The sequence below is a fragment of the Melospiza georgiana genome, chromosome 10 (assembly GCF_028018845.1).
Source record: "Melospiza georgiana isolate bMelGeo1 chromosome 10, bMelGeo1.pri, whole genome shotgun sequence".
NCBI lineage: Eukaryota > Metazoa > Chordata > Aves > Passeriformes > Passerellidae > Melospiza > Melospiza georgiana.
In genome coordinates, this window is record NC_080439.1 from 13,443,559 (window position 1) to 13,465,867 (window position 22,309).

Below are 22,309 nucleotides of genomic sequence, written 5' to 3' on the forward strand. Positions count from 1 at the left end.
TCGCTAACTTGATGTGCTTTTCCACTTTAAGATACTCATTTGAAGGACCTGTTTTTCTCTCTTCCAGTCACATTAGGTAAGTGCTCTATTTACACTTCTGGTGTTTTGTATTAAAAAACCCCATACACAGCAAAACCAAACCACGAAACATCCTGCAGGCTTCTGTTACAGACAGTGCTCTGTGAGGAACACCTGTTTCTGTCTAGAAATGACCATGGGCATTTTCTCTTTCTGCCCCCTCCGGATCATAGAATCACAGAATGGTTTGGATTGGAAGAAACCTTAAAGGTCACTGAGTTTCACCTCCCTGCCATGGGCAGGGACACTTTTCACTAGACCACGTTGCCCAAGTCCCTAAAGGAAATATCACAGTGCATGTGTCAAGGTCCAGTATTGCATCAAAAGTCTTTTCTTAGTTATCTCTGGATTGTTTGCAGACCTTGGGTAAATTTTGAACATAATGACTGTATTAGTTTTCTATCCATGTGTCTTTTAAGTAGCTGTCGCAATAATGCAGCCTGGGATCAGAACAAGGATCACTACTATAAATACCTTGTATATTTCACACTTTTCTAGAATTCAAGAGAAAGTTTTGAGCATTTTTTTTTAATATTTCTTCTGGGCTCCCTGAAGAACCCAATGTGTCAAAATACTCTTTTATTTGAAAGAGAAAAAGTCCTATTTACTTTGCAAATCCAGGGGAGATATTTTGGCTATTATGTGTAGGATAGTGTGCTGAGTGTTTAGGATAGGAGTAAGAAAAGATTAAAAAAATTAATTTGTTAATAGTTAATAATCCAGAGGACTTTCTGTGATAAGCTGAGAGAGCTGGGGTTGTTATAGCACCTTTCAGTACCTAAAGTTGCTACATGAAATTTGGAGAGGGACTTTTGACAATGGCGTGTAGTGACAACACAAGGGGGGATGGTTTTAAATGGAAAAAGAGCAGGTTTACATTAGATACAAGGAAGAAATTCTTTATTGTGAGGTGGTAAAGCCCTGTCACAGGTAGCCCAGAGAAGCTCTGGCTGCCCCATCTGTGGAAGTGTCCAATGCCAGGCTCAATGGAGCTCTGAGCAACCTGGGGTAGTGGAAGGTGACCTTGCCCATGGCAGGGGATTGAAACAAGATGAGCTTTAAGTCCACTGCAAACCAAATCATTTTAGAATTTGTTTATTTAATCTTCTATCTCTAGTTCCAAATAATTGTAGATTAAGGCTCAGAACACCTGGCTAAAGACCCACAAGGGGTGCATTCTTTAGCCTTTGACATTGCCCAGGACTGGATTGCCAAACACTGTGATTGGAACCCTTTAAAATAAGACTAATTTACAAATGTTATGGTTTGAAATTCCAAGTACTTTAAAAAATACTAGTATTTAAACCAAGGAACTCCTTAGAGCTTAGACAGTTTTATATCTTTGATTCTGAAATGTTTTCACTTAAGTAAGCCTACCATATGAGAGTAGCATCACTTCAATGCTCTGAAAATGCAACAGTTGAGATAAAAACAAATTTAGCAGAAGCCAGGACAAGTGGGTCATTACTTAAATGAACAATTTGGTAAATAAATTAATTAAATGGTTCCCTATTAGGAAGAGTTTTATCTCTGGTTTTATCGCTTTCAGGGCCTGATACAAAATGAAATAAAAACTCACAGAAGAGTGAAATACCACCAAGAATTAGAGTGTACAGTGTATTTCACCCTCCATGACATGGTGGATATTGCTCTTGCAAAGTCTGCAGACCCACAGTTTGATCACTTCCCTTTCCTAATTGAGCCTAATAGAAGATCAAAGAGATTTTTTTTCCTTTTGCTGATTTGCAAGATTGGTCATGAAATTGGTCTTTTGTCTGCTGTGGATGCTCATTCAGTATTCATCATTGTGATACCAAGCCAGTTCTTGCACTGTTACAAGCACGAGGTGTGTGGTGGCCCTGTCCTTGCTGCTGAGGAAAAAGGTTAATGGGTGCATTTTCTCCTGTTCTGCTCAATAATGGCAAACAGTGAGGGAGGAGATGATGTGGAAGTTTCAGAGCAATCAAATAAGGACAAGAGACATTAAATCTAGGCAGGGCAGTGGAGAGAAGCCCTTGTGCAAACAGGCAGGTGTGTCATTGGCAAATACTTTGTTCAGTAAGGGCACAGAAGCAGCAATTGATATGCCAAGATCAACTGTGCCAGCAGGCGTGGCACCTAAATAAAGCACATGCATGTGATCCACAAAAACTTCTGTAAGGTGAAACTGTTTGCTTTCAGCTGCAGTGATTGGAGCCAGTGGGACCAGGTGTTCTGTTCAGGATTTGTGTTTTATCAACAGATGAACGTCCCTCCTCCAACAAGTTTATGCTTTGGACTTCCATACAACCTGCCGTTGTCATAAAGAGGTGTGGTTTTATGGCTGGGGCATAAAAATGATAGATGCATGGCCCAACTAACACACTCATTTGAAACAGCTCCATCAAGTGGTTTATCTTGACTCTTGTGGTCTTTTGCAGTTCTCTCCTGCCAGGACTGTGTTTGAGTGGTTCCATTGAACACGGGGTTTTAGCTGAGCTGTCACCACCCTGGGTAAGACCCTCGGCCCTGTCAGATGGGAAGGGTAAATGGTTGTGGAGCTTGGGAGGAGGAGAAATCTGATGGAAACAAATCCCTGCAAAATCAGGGTAACATGAGCTAAGGAAAGAGTATAGGAACAAAAATTAGCAAGGAGTGGGGGAGGACACAAGGAGAATAAGATATTTCTAAGAGTAAATGAATGTTTTCAATCAGAAGCGAAGTCTGATATGGTCTTTACAAATACATTCTCAGTGGAAAAGAGTTATGGATCTTTGCTAAAAGTAAGCTTGGTGATACTGCTTGGTGTAGTCATAATTCTTTACTGCATTGCTGATCTGTTCAAGCTATAATGTTCTTTTATCTTGTACTTCAGGAATGTAACTGATAAGAGATGATTAAGAGAGAAAAAATGCTTAAGAAAATCTGCAGAGATGCAAAATGCCTCATGGAGCATTGATGTGATGAGCACTATATGTATTTATTGCTACAAATATGTATTAGCTTTCTTGGTGAACTTTTTAATGTAAAATCATTATAATTAGCTGAAATAGAAGCCACTCCTGAAGCAGCTAAATCATTGTGGAGGTAGTAAAAAAAAAAAAAAAAAGTTTCACATTCCTCTCTTTTCCCATGATGTCCCAGAAAGTAAATTTTTAAAATAGCTTTGTTCAGTGTCTAATTTATAAAGCAAATATATCATCTTAACTGCAGTCATGGTTGATGTAGTAGGGTTTAGAGTTCCAGCACCTCAGTGAAGCATTAAAACCACAGGATTTTGATGAAAGCCTGATAAAAAAATGTTAGGGTTTGGATCAGGTCGTAAGGCCTTCTGTCAGATGAGGCCCATGCAACTGTAGACAGCTCTAACAGCAAGTATTAATAGTTCAGAAAGAATAACTAGAAATGCTGTAAAACATTTCTTGTAAAGCCATAGAGAACGCTGATTAATGCTAATATAGATCTAATTGGGCAGAAATCACATGCTCTGAAATTCTGGGAAAGATCACTGAAAGAGAACCATGTGGAATAATTGTAAGTACCAGTGTGAAAAAGACTTTTACTTCAATTTTGAAAACCTGCTTCAGGAACATACTGGCTCCAGAAACTCTCAGAGGCTGCCTGCACAGGCTTTGTAGGCCCCCTTATCCCATCCAGCTGGCAGGAGCTGCAAGTGCAGGGTGTGGGACCTCTCAGAATGGGGGGGACTCTGGGTCCTGCAGCAGTGCAGGAGCAGCTGGGCAGGGCTGGCTGCAGGTGTGTCCCCTCTGGCAGCACACAGCACAGCTGGCACAGCTGGAAGGGAGGCACCAGCCTGGCCAGGAGCTCCCTCCATCAGCACAGGCAGTGTGGATGTGCTGCTGCTGCTGCCCTGCCAGCAGGGACATGGTTAAAGGGAGAGGAGAAGAGAGGAGAGGGCGTCTGTAACAACCTGATCAGGAACAACCAGCAGCTCAATTACACTAAAGAACTGAATCAGAGATTGGATGGCAAATACAATTTATAATACTGCATGATACAGCAACCAGGGAGAAAGACCTTCTGGGCTGGGAGTAACAAATCTGGCAAACTTGATTTAGGAAATAATAGACTAAATGTGAACCTCCTGAAAGTTGTGCTCAGGATTTCTGGGAAGTGGCTCTGGCCTGACCATGGGGCCCACTGCCTTGATGAGCAATTTCTTCATGTGTGATTATTCCACATCCCAGGGAATCAGTGTGAGGAAAGAGTTTACAGTACCTGACATGGGTGACTAAGTCTTAATATTGAACAGGATTTATATCTGATGTAAATATTTTCTATTTTCCTTTTCGTACATTTTCTCCTTTCTCTGAAATCCCCCAGCTCTCTGTGTAAGAAGCAGTGCCTAGTGCTGGGCTTCCTCAATTTTCATTCTTAATTGAGCTGTAAATTCACCTCATAAACTCTTACAGATCTAGTGGTCCTACATTTACAACTTTTTAATTATCTTCTTAATTAACAGAAGCCTCAAGGTCCCAGTACGTTTCTATCAGATGAGTCTGTTATGAAACACATTAACTTGGACTTCACTGGTTTGAAAAACATCCTCCCCTCAGCCTGGTTCTGTGTATCAGCATTGCTCTCTCTATTTGTCCTCTTGTTGATAAAAGTGTTTGGGCTGAGTGCTGCATTGCATTCTTTGCTGAGCTCAGAGAGGTGTGACTGGTGAGCATGATGGGCAAAGGGCGCAGGGGGACTCCTGGTACCCATGGCACCATGGCAGGGGGCTGCTGCTTACAGGCTTCCTTGTTTTATGTTCATTTTCAAAGGGGAGTGTCAGCTCAAGGCTGTGGTGTCCTGCCATAGCTGCTTTATATGATTCCAGTAACAGTGGTGCAGGAATGTTGGTCCTGGAGCAGTTTGGCCAGTGAATCCCACCCACACTTGGTATGTGCTTGTGAGAAAAGGCATTGGAGGGAGGGAGGGAGAGTTCAAGGACCACTGACATCTCACTGCTGCTGTGTGATTCAGTTTCGCCTGCATCAGTGCTTAAATGAAAGAACTTGGCTTCCCTTCTGCCCAAAAAACCACAAAGATAACTGAGCAGCCTGGGAGTTCAGAGTGCCAGCCTTGACATACAGAGCTGGATGCCTGCCCAGGATGGGATTGTCCTGACTTGATTTTTTGGTGTATTTCATTAATTAAGCTGGTATTATTTATACTTTTTAGGAACAAATTCATGCCTAGGAAAATGTTCCCTGTAAGTACCTGTTTGCAGTAGCAATATCCCTTTAGCAGAAAACAGGATTTACACAAGCTGCATTTTAAACTGTTGGTACCACAGTTAATCCTAAATGCTGTAAACTGTAATGGCCTATTTCTTTATGTTGAGTTGCTCTTTTCCTCCCAATATCCCATTTTCCAACTGCAAAGCAGCTTATGGTGGTTCATCTACAGCGCTGACATTCAAAACCTTGCATGACTGGCAGCAGTAAAACTTTATTTAGCTCCCTTCTCAGGCTGAGAAGGAAATTGCTGTGGCACAAAAACATTCAGTAGCAAAACCAAGTGTGTGGTATTGCTTCTATTGTTGTTCAGTTGCTGTTTTTCCCTTCTGTTGGAGTATCTTGAGGAAGGGCTGATGCTGAGGCTGACAGCTCTGTGGGAATTGCTTTTCCTCTGTGAGGGATCATTACAATTGTTAGTGACAGCACAGGGGGACATGCTGCTCCCCAGGATACATAAAAATATAAGGGATGCTACTTTGTGTGGTTCGGAAGTCATAACTGTCCACTGATGTTATCTGGATGCTGAATTAGCTAAAACATTACAATACTAAACCCATTTTCACCCAGTTTCACTCTCAAAGGAAAACCTAGCCCTCATTTGTTAGACTGCAGGCTTGATGACTGACTTGACATTGCTAAATGAAGTCAAGTGAGTGAACAGGCCTGTTTGCAATTTCTCAATTGCAAATCTTTAATACAGAGATGATGTGTTAGCTGCTTATTCTGGCTTCATGAATGCATATTTTATTAACTACCAAGACAAAAGGAGAGCTACACTGAGATTCAGGGGATGTCAGATGGCTATCAAGTGTTAGCAGGGTGGAATCCATTTCCCCAGTTCCACATCAAAGAAATACTAAAAGTAATAGTGACACTAATACCAGGAATAGCAATTTATGTACTTTTTTTAAAGGCTTGGATTTAAACTGCCTTTTACTGCATGTACACCCTGTCTGTCACACTGGTGGTGTGCTCATGCTAGCTTCATCATGCAGTGTTAAAATGTAGATTTTGCCTATTGGAACACTACATTATTTGCCTACCTGCTTTCAGAACCACTACTACTTTGGATGTAAAATATAGTATAAATGGAAAAAAGGAAAATAACTTACTGGTTCTGGAGAAGATTCCTTAAATGTGAATAGTTATTTGGAGGCAGTCTTTTAAAATCTAAATTTTCCAAGCAAGTTCTAAATATTGTGAAAATTGTATCAGGTCATTATCACTTTGTCATCAAATTTGGGAATAAAACTAACGCTGTAATTTCAGCATCAGAAAGTGGAATCACTTTTATTTTCAGCATGGGGCATGAGGGGGATCTCTCTGCCTAACCCCCACACCACAGCTAGAGAGCAGAGTTTATACCTGTGTAAATGATTCAGACTCATTTCATCTCCCCAAATTCATACAGACATGCTAAACGTTCCTGCCAGTTCTTCTGCATGTTTAAATCACCTTCCAGCAGCATTGCTGAGGCCCAGTTTCTAAGGGTAAGATAACCACTTGCACACGAGGGCAGCCTAGGCACTGTAAACTAAAGATAAAGGAATTATCATTGTTACAGTTAAAAGTTTTCCCAAAATGTGCACAAGTGAAGGATGGCAAACAGCAGAAAAAAGAAATTTGCACCCCATGGCTGGAGCTCCAGCCAGTGCAGCTCAGGAGCTTTCCTGGCCTGCCACTGAGAGGAATCTTCTTTTCCTTTGTTCCTTCTTTCTTTCTCCTCTATTCCTTCTTTTTCTTTTGTTCTTTTTTAGTTTATTTCCTGGTAGCCCCCTCAAGTTTGTGCCTCAAACCTCATATCCTATGTCTTTTCTATAAAGTCAACTACTCAGCTTATTTTCCTCTTCATCTCCCATGCCTGTTGCTGTTCCAGGTTTGCCTTCCAGATTATAAACACTGGAGAAGGGAGCCTTTTGTTGGGGTTGTGTCCGCAGACACGGAAGGCAAACCCCTTGGTAACCACTTTTATTTCCTTTAGCAGTGCAAACAATGCCATGCCTGAGGTTAAATGAGGTGAAACAGCGTTTGAGCTGCACACAGGCTGCTTGCTCTCATGTACAGCCCTGAGTGAAATGAACTTCCTCCTGTGTCCCCTCACAGAGATGTCCTGCCTGAGCACTGAGAGAAAAGCTGGTGAGGGGATGTTAGCAAGAGAGATGAGAGCTGCTTCCATCACCCCAACTCCAGGTTGCTGGAGACCTCTGCATGGGAAATGGGTACAGGAACTGGTCCCACTTCTGGTGCTGGGCACCACAGGACCAGATGAGGAGCCAACATCAGGACCATCAGAATTTAAAGCAGTAGAGATATCCAGACCGTAAGGAACACAGAAATCCTAGAAATCAGGGTAAAGAATCTACAAAGAATGTTTCTTTTCAGGTGAACATGCTTAAACCTAAAAGACTAAATTACTAGGAGCATGGTCATTTTCTTATTTCTCCTGAAACAATTCCAACTTTCTTTCTTAATGTTTTAGGCATTTCCCTGCTGATTAAATCGGCACACTGGACAAAATTAAAAGGTACTGAACATTTCCGACCCCTGATCTAAGAGAAAAGCACAGACTGTCAGTTACATCAATGATCCTAGCTAGATAAGAAAAGACAATATTTGATGTGGGAAAGACTGATAAATTACTTTGGATTTTGTGAATCATGGCATCATTTTTCTGCCACTACAGGTGAATAAGTTTTTTCCCTACTTATAGACTTGTGAAAGGAAGAGATATGCTGCTATCTTTATTTTCTCTAGTAGGACAATGATATTCTCATCTAAGAAATGTTATTCATCTCTGTGTCAAAAACTCATGTTTGCTTGGGCAATACAATTTGAATTTCAGTGTATAAGTCTGAACCAAGCTAAATATAACTATGCTATGTTCCTGTAAGAAAGAAGGTAATATCAAAAGCTTCCATGTATTTATAATTTTCCAACCATGTCAAAATAATTCTATACCTATTTCTTAAGAGATGTTTAAAACCAATTTCTTGGTGTCTGCTATTAATCCTCTTAGTGGACTCAGTGCAGATGTGTGGGAAAATGCTAGTCAGCTTTAGATTAGATTCTTCTGTACCTGAGGAAACAAGCAAAATAAAATCCTCAAATCCTTGTCAAATCTGGTGTTTAGGTGAAATCCAGTGCAGGGCTAGAAGAATAGTTTGGGGTGGGGTTTTTTGGTTTAATATTGTTTATTGAAAGTTCAATGGGACTTGTTCAAACTCCCATATTGTTTATGGGAGTTTGAAGACAAACACTACAGAGTATGTACAAGGTGACCTTCACTCATTGAATCCCCAGTCTTGGGTTTATGCATGCACCAATTACTGTGATCAGATTTATGTGGTTTACATGAAATAGAGTTTTCTTTGAAGAAACTTTCCTTTGACATACGTGGACACCAGCAGCTCCAATCTATGTACATGAATGTACAAAAGAGGACGCAGAAGATCTGTTCATCAGAGCTGTTAATCAGGGCGTGAGCCAACTTTCCCCAAGTCCTTTGTTTCCCAAACAATTCATTGTTGTACATTCTTCTTCCTGTAACTATGAAGTCCACATAAATATGTTTTTCCTCCTGAGGTCCTGCCTTATAAGCACGGTAAAATTGTGCCAGATGCATTTGTTCTCTTTTCTGGGTGGATATAGAACTTGGCGTTATCACGTTTATGCAACGTGATGTTGCTGACTGATCGGCAGAAATTGAGTTAATTAATTAATTAATTAATTGTAAAAGGACTGAATCAGCGTTGTTGCCCATAGACATGGAAAGAGTAACTGTCACGAATAGCGAAGCTGTTGAAATACCGGCGTTTCTCGGCAGGGCTGGGCCCCGGACGGGAAACTGCGGCCAGCCCTGCCCTCGCTCCCCGCCCCGCAGCGCTGCGAGCTGCCGAGCGGCGCGGGACGGACACGGGGACACGGGACGGACACGGGGACACGGGACGGACACGGGCACAGCGGAGCCTCCTTAGCGAGCGGGCGCTCACGTCAGGTATCCCGGGGCTTTCCTCACGGGATGGGCAGAGATCGGCGGGGCTGGGGCAGGAAAGCCCCGCCGAGGGGGAGCCCCGCGTGTGTCCGGCTGGGCAGCGCGGGTGGGTTAGGATTGATCCCTGCAGAGCAGGGTCGGGCTGGCAGGGAATGCGTTCGGGGAGGGGCTGCTGCTGCCCGGGCTGTCCCGGAGAGCCCCTCGGGTGAGGCAGCAGCGGCTGCTCCCGGCTGGTCCCTGTGCCCGGGGATGGGGCACATCGCTGCTCCCGGCTGGTCCCTGTGCCGGGGATGGGGCACATCGCTGGTCCCTGTGCCGGGGATGGAGCGCATCGCTGGTCCCTGTGCCGGGGATGGGGCGCATCGCTGGTCCCTGTGCCCGGGGATGGGGGAATGGGGCACATCGCTGGTCCCTGTGCCCGGGAATGGGGCACATCGCTGGTCCCCGTGCCGGGGACGGGGCTCATCGCTGGTCTCTGTGCCCGGGAATGGGGCACATCGCTGGTCCCTGTGCCGGGAATGGGGCACATCGCTGGTCCCGCCGAGCCCGAGTTCCGGGCTGTGCTGCCGGGAATTGACGCTTCCAGCTCCCAGGAGGAAAGTCACTGTAAGGGAGAGGGTATCCTGCTCCATCAGAACAACAAAAAAAGAGTAATTCCTTCTCTGAATAATATTTTCTTAACATTAAAACCAACTAATTTAATTAAATCGTCGAGATGATTTTTTAAGCATACTGTTACTCCATCGGCAGGGTTGAAATCCAGGGACTGAACAGTCTAATAGAACAAAATGTAAAAAAAAATAGCCTCAAAAGGAAAACTATTGCATGCCTCCTTGCTATTCAGCTTCCTGGTTTTTTAGTATTACAACTTCTTGGAAATCTTGGAAAGGGCTTGTCTTGTTGTATAACTAAGCATGTTTGTGCTTGGGACCTTACATCACATTAACGTGCTCTTTGCAACATTTTAGTGAGCTGGAAAGGAAATGAATCTACTTGTCGTGCTAGTATTCTGGTTTTCTGATAAAGGGCAGAAGGCCTATAATTAACATAATTATGACACGTCTGAATTACTTGCAGCATATTTAGTGACATGCCTCAGGCTAGGGACATGTAGCTGTGTTATGTAGTTCTCAAAATGAGAAAGTGATCAGATAAAAAAATGAGCGCTGAGCTTTGTAAAATCTTTATTGCTTCCTACTACAGAGCATATCAACCTTTTCTAAATCCTAGATTGTACAGTGGCTGGTGTGTGTGGTTGTAAGGACAATGAAAGATTCTGGCTTCTGGACAAAGCCTTTCTTTTAAATAAATCACATGATTCTGTCTCTACTCTCCCTTTACCAAGGGGTTTAGTTGTAATTCTCAGTATTTCATTGAAGTTCATGTTGCTGGAACAACACTGCATAAACTGATCTTTTGCTAGTTTTATTCTTCTATACTTTGTGACATTCCTCCATTCATACAGTGACTACAATCCAATGTTCTATGAGTAGAACCCAATTAAAGTATGCATAACAGGACAGTGGTTTTGCTAGTAGAGTTAGTAAAGTAGAAGAAAAAGTATATTAAAAAGGAATGGTTTAAGAGCAACTGAATCTGCGTAACATTCCAGAAGCATCAGACATCTCCCCGTGAGAGCTGCTTTTACTCAGGGAATGAAAAACAGGAAGGAATTGCTTTCAGTTTCACTTCCCGGCTTTGACCAACCATCCTCGTTGAAATGAAGAATCATTAACAGACACATTTTATTCATGGTTTAACTTGAACTGGATTATTTTTTAGAGAACAACTAGATTTATTTTTTATTTTAAAGCTTTCAATTCTATTAAAAATTAGTGCCTGTACCATTCTTTTTTACAGTTCCATGCTTGGATCTCTTGATTGTCTTGGATCTGTCTGTAATAGCAGTTGCTGCTGTTGACTTGCTTCACTTAGTACCCCAGAGAAAGAGAGAAGTCTCAAGGTTTAAGCAGGTATCAGTAAGTGGGGGGTTTTTGTGTGTAGTTTTATTTTGGTTAGGTTTGGGTTAGATTGTTTAGTGGTTTTTTTGTTTTTTTTTTTTGTTTGTTTGATTGTTTTTTCTTGCTGTGAGCTATGTTGTTTGGTTGGTTTTTGTTTTTTTTTAAATTTATTTCTCTTGGTAACCAAAGTTTGTGATCCTGTGAAGGCAAATACTGGATATGTGTTATTTAGTATTACCACTAGAGAAAGGGCATAGCTTGAAGAACTGAGTAGGTGGTAGCATGGCTGCTCCAGGGTTTGCCTGAGCACGTTTTGTGGGCAACATCAATACACTGAGCCAGCTGCCCTTAAATTACTGCAGTAAATTGTTCATGTGAAATTACAGGATATTTCTGAATGTTTGCCCAGTGGAGTCTTGCACATCCCAATGCTCTTCTGAGTTGAGGATGATTTCAGGATACTCAAAGCATGACTGTAGGCATAGAAAACTCAGACTTCAGTAGTAGTTGAGACATAGCCTAGAAGGAAGCTGAGATTAAGTTTATTTTTGCTTGTATTTGTAATTTCATTTTCCCATACAGTTTAGAGAGAAAAATATATTTTATCAATAATAGAGAACTCTGAATAGCTCTTATGTGAAAGTATATTTAAAAATCATGAGACAAAAATGTTCTTTTGCAGAGCTACAAGCAGATCTACAGCAATGCAAGGTGAGTAAAATATAAACAAAATGTCAACTTTTGCTAACATCAAAGACAGCACATTCAAGAAATATTAGCTTAGCTATTAGCTTACTTTCTAATTATATGAAATATGTATGAATGTTTTAACCTGAAATTATTTACATTTTAAAATGGAATATTTTACAAAATGTAGAGCTTATATTTTCAGATCTTGATTTCTGAAGTTAAGCAAAAATAATAAATAATTAAGTAATCTTGAAATTCAAGTTATTTATTATTAAAAACTGAAGATGGTAAATGTTTTTAAGTCCATAACACTCCTCATCTGCTGGTGAGGTATTACTGTAATCTGAACTTGAAGAAGTTGGGAGAAAAGGTTTTACACAGAGGGGAATGGCTCTCTGCCATTTTCTGTACTGGAAAGCAGGCTGTCAGTTCCTGGCAATGCTCTTTGAATTCAAGCCTCTTTCTAAATAGCAATGAACAAAAGCATCTTTGCTCCAGGCAGAGTGAACTGACCCTGCTTGGATTAGATGATCTCAGGAGGTCCCTTCCCAGCTGAACAATTCTGATTCTGTGACATGTTCCTGATATCCTGTGCAGCACCTGTCTTTTTTCTGTGCTTTAAGGACCAGAACTCCATTAATATTTTTTTATGCATGCATTGCTCATAAATATGATCTTGATGTGTATTTTTGCTGTACAGAAAGCAGCTGCCTAGGTTTTGTTCTATGTGTACTCTGGAAAAGGAGTCAGTGCTGGGGATCTTTCACCCAGGGCAGGAGGATATGATCCATACTCAGGGTGTATTTTCATTCTTCCAGGACCTCCACCTGCCACAGCTCCTGGAGTGCCCTATGGCTCCCCTCAGCAGGTCCCTGGGCCTTACCAAGGTAGGTGGCTTGGTTACAGATCTGTGAGACCATTAGGAAATAAGCATGGGGAATATGGGGTTGGACAAGGGTGATCGCCTCCAATTTACTTTTCTGCAATTAATTCTATAGAGTTGCTTTTAACTTCTGTTTTGCTGAAAAGTCATTTCTTTCCTTTGTGGTTCTGCATTTTAGTATGTGCTGAGCAGTGGTAGGAGTTAAAAATGTCAGGTATTCCTCAGTGGTCACTGTGGGGAGTTTGCTAGGCAGGTTTGCTGGATGTTACTGATTGCAATTCGTGTGCAGCAGGTTCTTACTGGTAATCAGACTTTTAAATTACCATGTTACTTCAGTATTTCACTTTATTTTCCTCTAGAAATGCAGAAGTGAAGAATTGTTTTTCTCTTGGAGTTCTGCATGTATTCTGTTCCTATTTCTTACTCTGTTACTGTACTTTGCAGGTGGTTACACCATATGCTTTCCCTCACTCGCTCTCTTCTCTTCTGTCTCGTTTTCTGCTCCGCTTCAAAATGCAGCTCTCCTGAACAGCTTCTCTCATTCTGGCAGTGATTTCTTTCTGAAGAACCAAATCACAATAAATATCTAACAATCAGGCTCAGAGCATAAGTCAGAGGTAAAAAGCAAAATGTTTGGCCAAAGTTACTGTGCTGTTCATAAGTTAAAGCTTGTGCATCCTGGGACAAGGCACTCTGAGGTCTGTAAGTACAGCTGGCTGTAGCAGGGAGCAAGCACTCACTGCTTGTGCCTGGAGGTCACAGGGACATTGTTGTTTTGAGTAATTCTATGTGCACACACTTGCCCACAACAGCTGCAGGTAGTTGGTTTGCAAAGCCTGTGCTCAGTCATAAAAGTGATTTTGGATTCCCAAGGGATTCTTCCCTGGGGCGGGTGATGTGGCCACCTTACATCACCTGAGGCACTGTGGCCACAGCCTGAACTTTCACGTGCACTGGTCCACATGTTGTAATGTATTGTGAAATTTGGTGCTGAGCAGATGTGGGCTGAAAGTCTGCAAGTCAACTGGTTTGAAAACTGTAGATGAACTTGGCTAAAAGGACATTTCCTTTCACAAAACTAGAAGGTATAATTCCAGGAAAACTCGGTCTTAAAATTCCTCATTTGCTCAACTGACAGTGCATAAATGCCAATGCTTTTAATGTAATTTAAAGTATTCTTTCTTCTCTAATTAGAAATAACCTTCATTTATTTATTTATGTTTTTTAATTGACTGTGTCTATGTGAATAAAATTTCTCTCTATTCAAGAACTATGCATTTTTTTTTAATTTATTTGGTTTGATTTTGTGTGAGGCATCAGAACCTCCCATGGCAGTGTAACTCCCTTTATGAGAGTTATTGTATTCATAACTGAAATAAATAAGGTATAAGGATCTCCATAGTTCCAAAGAGTGAATAAATTACTCTTTGAAGATGGACAGGGCAATTATTTTCCAACACTGAACTTTCATGACCATATCTCTCCTACCATGCCAAATGTCACAGGTGCAGGGAACTATGGATTCCAGGCACAGCCCATGGCGTTCCCAGGAGGATTTGTCCCCCCACCTGTCCAGAGCCAGCCCACCATGGATGGGACAATCTGGATGCCAATCCCTCCTTCTATTCCAAACTGCCCTCCTGGACTGGAGTACCTCACACAGGTACCTGCACCCTCCCCCTTGCCCAGAGATGAGGCATTCTGCTCTGGGAAGCAGCCTGCATCCATGAAATAGCAAATAAAGCATCTGGCTATGTTGGAACTGAATAGGCTGCTGCTTGTGGGCTGCTAAGTGGAGCCTTTTCTATTGTCTAAATGCAGAGATACCTGTTAGAGATGCAGCACTTATTCATGGAGTATCTTTCTGGAAAGTAGGGTGCTACAGGATGAGAGACAGAGGGCTGTCATACATCCCTCCCATTTCTGAAGTTACTCTTTGGGAGATGTAATGTCTTTTGGAAAGGTGCATAGAATAAATGCCTATTATATGGGAAACTCTAGCACATTAGAAGCACTTAATTTTCTATGTGATGCTTTCTTCACACCTCTTAATATTGTTAGTAGAGCTGTCAGTCAGACTTCACAGTGTAGAGAACGCTAATAGCAAAATAAGAATTGTTTCCACATTACTGAATATGTCTTTGTAGTGTAGTGTAAAATACAGTTCATCTCAGCACTGGAAAGATTAATACTGATGTATTGTTGCCAGTTCTGCAAAGTGCTAAAAAAAAAAAAAAGGCAAAACAACAACAACAACAAAAAAAAACACTGGTGAGGAGAGCAGCCTCTGAATTTTCCTTAGAGCTGAGCAGTAGCTGGGCTTCTACTCAATACCCCCATTTCCTGCTTTTGTCTGTGTGGAGTCTCTGGGACATGATGTGAGAGCTCCCTGAGGCTCTGAGTCCTGACAGGAGCGCAGGTGTGTCAGCCCCGTGTGCTGTCACCAGACCAGTTTGGGTTCAGCTTCCCCCATCAGCTCCAGTGCCCTGGAGTTCTCTTTGCTGACCTGGCAGGGGACAGGCCAAGGAGGGGAGTGAGCTATTCCAGAGCTTAAAGGGGAGATAATCTGCCTCTACAGTCTAAAATGAAACAGCAGTTCTTGAAACTACAGGTTTTTTAGTTATAACTTGTTAACTGTTTCTTCTGTTTAATTTTTCAACCATGACCAGATTGACCAGATATTAATTCATCAGCAACTTGAAGTTCTTGAGAGTAAGTACAAAGTATTTAAATGTAATAATCCTAAGAACAGTGAAGTTTAGGCTTTCTTTGACACTATTTTTAAGGTGATTACCACCTTTGTCTTTCTTGTATTACCTGCCTCAATTCCTGCAGAAGTCCTGAGGAGTGGAAGAGAGGAAGGAAAAATAGGAGGGAAGAAGATTTTCAGCAGGTTCCATATCTCAAAAGATACACAGCAATGCAACTGAATAATCTTGGTTATAAATGCTATAGTTGATATATAGCTAATTATAGATGAAGCCACACGTTTCCAATGTTACTTGTTAACGATGATTTCTATTCTCTTCCTTAGTTAAAGATTTTGTATTCTGTCTTGTCATATCCCATCTAATTCCATGGACTGGCATGTGGCTTTGATCCCTTTTACAGTCAATCCTGCTGTTTTAGCAAACTGAATGACTTTCCCTCGGCTCCCCTCATTCTGTGCTTTAAGAATATCCAAGGTGTATTATCAATGTCTGTCAAATAGAAGGAATAAAATAGACCATACATCCCAGATACCCCCTAATGTTGCTGCTGCATTTTTTCTTCTGGTTCTTTCTAAAACTTATAAGAGTGCTGTCATTTGTTATAGAAATTAATTAAAATTTCTGTCCTGGCTCTTGTCGTTTTTGATGTGTGCTGCTGTAATTCTTGACTGGGAGGGTTTTTTGTGGCTTTCTTATTCTGATCTTATTTGTGCCCTTTTCTGGCTTCACCCCCAAATTCACAACTCTCTTTAACTCTTATCCATGCAATTCTCCCCTGAGAACCTTCCCTGCTGTGTTATTGGTAATGGTGGTGCTTATTTGGGTGCCTGTGGCCAGGGGGGACACTGGGGACAGATGGGAATCTCAGTTTTTTTCCACATGTCCTTGCTCGTGGTGGCTTCTTCCCTTAAACTTCTTCATCAGGCTTCACTGCTTGAGGGTCCTTTCCATCATTTCCCTCTGACAGACTCTGAAAGAGTCTTGCCTTCCCAAAGAGCAGGGATTGTCTCACCAGACCCTCCTAGGAATTCAGCAGGTTTTTCTTCATTTTTCAGTCGTGACTGGCTTTGAAGAAAACAACAAATATGAGCTGAAGAACGCCCTGGGGCAGAGGATTTACTTTGCAGCAGAGGACACTGACTGCATGACCAGGAACTGCTGTGGGCCCGCCAGGCCCTTCACCATGAAGATTATTGATAACCTGGGCCGGGAGGTGATAAGGCTGCACAGACCCCTCCGCTGTGACGCCTGCTGCTGCCCCTGCTGCCTGCAGGAGGTGAGTCCTGCCTCTCCCTGCCCTCCTCCTCCTCCTCCTCCTCAGACAGGCACCACCTTGTCTTGGATCAGGAGGTGAGGTGAAATGAGTCAGGCTTTTGCCAGTAAGGTGTGGGAAGAGAGATGTGTGGGATTTGTGCGCGGCGTTCTTGGTCTGGGAAGAGGGAAGTGAGCTGCAGCACTTGGTTGGGCTCACCGGGCAGTTCTGATTGGGGTAATGAAGAATCTGACTGAGCAGCATGTTGGGGGACTTGTGGCTGGTGCTGAAATCTGCACTTGGAATGGAACAGTAAGGCAACAGCTTTTATAGACTAACAGCTAGAGTTTTCATTTTGCAGTTCTGAAAGCGCTAGTGGCATTCAACATAGGAGATCATGAGGTTTTTAAAATATTAACATAATTTTGGAATTATACAACTTCTGAAACTCTAAATCTACGCCTACTCAGAGCTCCTGCGAGGCATTTGTAGTAGCTGCACCCTATAATGCCTTCACTGAATGCTTTTGGGATATTCACTGCCTTCCTTTCACTGGACTTTGGTCTTTATATTGTGGATGCATAGTTTGTGCGCTCCAGAGCCTGAGGAGTCCCTTATTTTTTTCTTGAAGGAAAAGCTGATTAAGAGGTCAGCAATCTGAGTGGTCTTCTGAAAACACTCATAGCAAAATGCTTTGTAAGGCCAGATTGTTGTGGAAAAATAGGTTGTTTTACATTTGTGTGCTGGTGTGGGTTTTGTCTCACTAGCATATGAAAGCATGATCATTCACTTGGAGGTTTTCTCTTCCCTGTGAAGCTGGAAGTCCAGGCACCTCCAGGAACAACAGTTGGTTATGTTGTCCAGAACTGGCACATCTGCCTGCCAAAGTTTACCATTCAAGATGAGAAAAGAAAGGATATTCTGAAAATTAATGGCCCCTGTGTTGTGTGCCGGTGTTGTGAGGACGTTCATTTTGAGGTATGCAATGTAAAAATTGTTTGCATGTGTCTGTTTTCAGATAGTAGTTTGGTATTAGTTTGCTGCTCAACATACTACCTATCAATTGAATTGTATATATTAAGTAATTTCTACATCCTCTTTTAATGCTGGTATAATCAAATTACTTCTCTATATGCCTAATTTACTCTAGATAAACCAGAAAAACTTCCAGAAATTATATGTTAAAGCCACTCGTCAGTGATCACTGAGAATTCCCTGTGGCTGCACACAAATCACTTAATTGATATATTTAGCAGCAAAATCATTTGAATCTGTTATGTCAGGCTCTAAGGAAAATATAGTAATCTGTATCAGGTATTTATTAAAATGACTTCCTTCAACCCCTTATTTAATCATCTAATAATCATGCAATGAGCTAGTAAGTTAATTTAGACTTGAAATACAGAGCTGAATGAGTGAAGAGTTACATCTTTCCTTTTAAAATAATTTTGGTTAATGCAGCATTGTTTTTGTAGACATTAAGTAAAAGATATACAAGGCTACAATTTAATGTTTAAAATGATGTTGCAACTATAGCAAATTTATATAATTTTATTTTGGAAGCTAATCTTTCACATGACCCAGAAGACTGGTTCTAACTTTAGAAAATGTAATGTTGCCAGAGGGCTAACCTCTGCTTTTGAGCAGAAGAATGAAGTTTGTTTAATTTTCATTTGAGCGGTTCCTGATGCATGGCAAGAGAAACTAATTCACTGTCTTGGCTAAAAGACACCACTTCCAGCAGAGTGTGTATCCCAGCACCATCAAGGAACTGAACTTCCCAGTCAAAGTCAGAATCAAGTTAATGCCTCTGACACTTTAGACCAACTTTCTGATAGTCTGATTGCCTTTTGGTACAAACCCTTGCACTCAATAACTCTATTAATTAAAATAACAATCTGAAGCTTTTAAATAGATCTATTCCAAAATGGGTTTGGGAATATTATGACAGACAGGTTTGATGGTGCTTTTTAAAATTTTATATTAAACTCTAGGTGATGTCTCTGGATGAGACTTGTCCTGTTGGGAGGATTTCTAAGCAGTGGACTGGTATTGTGCGGGAAATGTTTACAGACACAGATAATTTTGGAATCTCATTCCCAATGGACCTCGATGTGAAAATGAAAGCTGTCATGCTTGGTGCTTGCTTCCTGATCGTAAGTTATTCACTAATACTTGAACATAAACTAACTTTTTTCATCTCCATGTTTAAATTATGATGGTAAAGGAATTAAATTTGAGCTCTTTCAAGTGGGCGACAGCTTGTGAACTTCTGTGTGTAAAACTGACCACAAAAGGCAGCGCAGAATTATTTTAGACAATAAGCTTATTCTAAACTACATGCAGAGCTAATTGTATTTAAGAAGAGTTTCACATTTGGTGGGACTGAAAAAAGGCAAAGGGAAGACTTCTTCCAGACTCATTAGCAGAGGAAAGCAAATTTATGGATGGTGAAAGCAGAAAAATACAGATTAGCAATAGCCAAGAGACCTATCCAAAGCCCAAGCAGCCCACTGGGCTGGTGGACAGCTGAATGCTGCACCCACTGCCTCCCAGCTCTCTTTGGAAGCATGTGAAGCACTGAACTGAGCAGGATTGATGCTCTCAGAGCAGCAATTTCCAAATGGAGGAACTACTGTGGAGGCTCAGCTCATTGAACTTGTCAGAGCACTTCTCAGCAATAGTGCAGAGCAGCTCACTGTCCTCTCTGAAAACAGTGTGGAACACACTGCAGTGTACAGCACAGTTCTGCATCCAGGTACCATTCAGAACATGCACTGCTTCTGTGCTGGCTGGGAAAGGGGCATGTGAAGAGGCAGGAAAGGAGCATGTGAGGCACCTTGAGTTTGGAAAGGTGTCTCCAGCCTGGGACAGCCCTGAGCATGAGCAGGGTTTTGTTTAGCTGTGTGTGTTCCTGTGCTTCCAAGTGCTTCAAGTGCAGCATTAGGGAGTGGGAGCACCCTGGGCTTTCAGGCACAGAAAGGGGGCCCCCACCAGTAAGCTAAAGACAGCCATTATTGTGATGGACTCCAGTCTGATGGAAAATGAGAGGGAATAAGTCAGGCTGAACAAAGTCAGGGCAGAAATCCCTAGTAAAGGAAGCACAGCTGTGGCTAGTGATAGATTAAAAGTTCCCATGTTGGTCTCTCACCATCTTTCTGTTTCTGTGGATGTCCCATTCTGAGAGACCCAAGTGGTGAGGGCATGGCAAATGTGCCTCCCCCTTCTTCTCACCCTTTCAGCTTTCTTAGAGGAAGGTGTACATCAGGTGCAATATAGCCAGGGGATCTCAGAACTAAGAACCACATTTAAGAATTCTAATTATTTGTTTTGTTTGCCTTTTTTTTTTTTGTCCCCTTAGGACTTCATGTTTTTTGAGCGCAGTGGTAATTAAGCATCAGCAAGCAGGAGTTTGGTAATGTTCTCTATGGAAGGAAGAAGATGTTCTCTATGGAAGGAAGAAGAACATGGATCTCCCAGCTTTCCAATGAATTGCTGACCTCCCGTAAGAATATTAGAAATGTACATGTTACAGTTACATTTCTGTAAGCTAAAAGCTTTATGGTCTTATCTATTATTTTTTTAATAAGGTGAAATAATTTTTAGTATTCAAATAAGGGCTCTTTATCTGCACAGATCAATAATATCATTTAGAGAAATATATAGCAACTTTTTTTTTCCCCAAGAACTCTGAAATCTTAAAGTAACTAATTATAGTAGTTATTTAAAACTACTATAATAATACTTTGATTCCTAAAAGAGAGGACTACTTTTATATTCAATATTAATAATAACCTAAGCCTAATAAGGAGACACTGATATTTTCCTGGGCATTCTTCTTTGGTAGTTTTGCCTTGGTGTTCACATTCTGTAGTTTCTATCTATCAAATATATACATTCAGAACAAAGTAATGCATTTGAACAGAACTATCTGAAGTGAGTGTAAAATGTAATTACTGTGGTGTCCTGTGTGTGTGTGAGCTGGAGCTCATTTCCCCAGCAGCCCTCACAGGGCTGTGCTTTGCCCTGCTGAGAGCCCAGCAGCGTGTTGGTGCAGCTGAGCAGCGCTCTGTCTCTCCAGCATTCCACCTTGTGATGGTGTTTGAGGGTCCCCAGGATGAGGGAAGAGATGAGAATCTTGATTCCATGTTTCAGAAGGCTGATTTATTGTTTTACAATATATATTATATTAAAAGAAAATTATATATTAAAACTACACTAAAGGAAGAGAAGAAAGGAGACATCAGAAAGCTAGAAAGGAATGAATAATAAAAACCTGTGACTGACCAGAGTCTCAACACAGCTGGGTCTGTGATTGGTCATCAAGTAAAAACAATTCACATGCTGTGTAAGCAATTCTCCAAATCACATTCCAAAGTAGCAAAACATGGAGAAGCTGAAGCTTCCCAGCTTCTCAGGAGAAAAGATCCTGGCAAAGGGGTTTTTCATTAACTATGTCAGTGACACCACCTGCCTGGAGTAGGCTGGGGGTGGGCAAGGTGCTGGCAGGGGACACAGCCAGGGCAGCTGGCACAAATGGGCCAAAGGGACATTCCACACCTGTGACATCAGCTCGGCTATCAAAGATAAGAAAAGGAGGAGGAAGGTGTTGCATTCAGTTTTACAGTGTTTGCCTTTCCAGCAATCACTTCCATGCTGAAGCCCTGCTTCCCAGGAAGTGGCTGGGCATTCCAATGGGAAGTACAGAATAAAATTTCTCCTTTTTTCTACTTTGTTTATGCACACATAAACTTTTCTTCTAGTAAACTGCTTTGTCTTTGCCTACAAGTTGTTTTGTGTCATATTTTATCTCCCCTGTCCCTCTGGGAAGGCATGGAGAGGCCTGGTGCACATCTGGCTCCCAGCCAAGGTCTACCCATCACCTTGAGTGATGGATATGTTCTCAAATATGGCTCCTCCTGAGCATGACTTGGTTTTCGTATTTGGGCTGTTATGAAACTTAAGCCTTGCAACAGAAGTGTAGAGCTGACAGGAAATAAAACTGCCTGTGCCTGCTTCTGTTTCATAATCCTTTAATAATTGCCTTGTGCAGGAGTGTGGCCTGAAGCAAGGAAAAACCTGTTAGTTCCTCCTCAGTTTCTCCAGTCCTCTTTGCTCCTTGTTTAGTCCAAGGTTCTCGCAGATTGTGAGTCTGTCTGTTGTTTTGGGGGCAGAGAGTAAACAGAACAAGTGTTCTGCATAAACAGAGCAGTTTCATTTCAAAAGCAGACACATGGAGTGGCAGGTCAACTTCTTAGCATTTTTAGCTTTATTTAAATTATTTACTTTTTTTTTTTTTTTTTTTTTTTTTTTTTTTTTTTTTTTTAATGCCTAAGCAATGGATAAGTTGCAATTTCTTACCCCTGCACACAAGCACATGCTCAGAAGGGTTCTGGTCATCCAGCTGTGGGGAGAAGTCCTTGCCAGTATTTTCAGTTGCATTCTAGTCCTGCTGAGGAGTCCTTCTGTTCAGTATTTTCAATTTATTGGTTGCTTCTGGACAGTAAAAAAGCAA

At 41.7% G+C, this 22,309-nt stretch overlaps 1 protein-coding gene across 1 annotated transcript; it reads left to right on the top strand.

Annotated features, from left to right (window-relative positions):
• Window positions 1-11,160: 11,160 nt before the first annotated feature.
• Window positions 11,161-21,903, top strand: LOC131087416 (phospholipid scramblase 1-like). The gene is made up of 9 exons (XM_058031061.1): window positions 11,161-11,270; window positions 11,941-11,969; window positions 12,767-12,835; window positions 14,337-14,494; window positions 15,501-15,543; window positions 16,598-16,818; window positions 17,611-17,772; window positions 18,789-18,950; window positions 20,156-21,903. The coding sequence occupies exons 2-9, from the start codon at window positions 11,963-11,965 to the stop codon at window positions 20,186-20,188; spliced, it is 855 nt and encodes a 284-aa protein (XP_057887044.1). The 5' UTR covers window positions 11,161-11,270; window positions 11,941-11,962; the 3' UTR covers window positions 20,189-21,903.
• The last annotated feature ends 406 nt before the right edge of the window (window positions 21,904-22,309 follow it).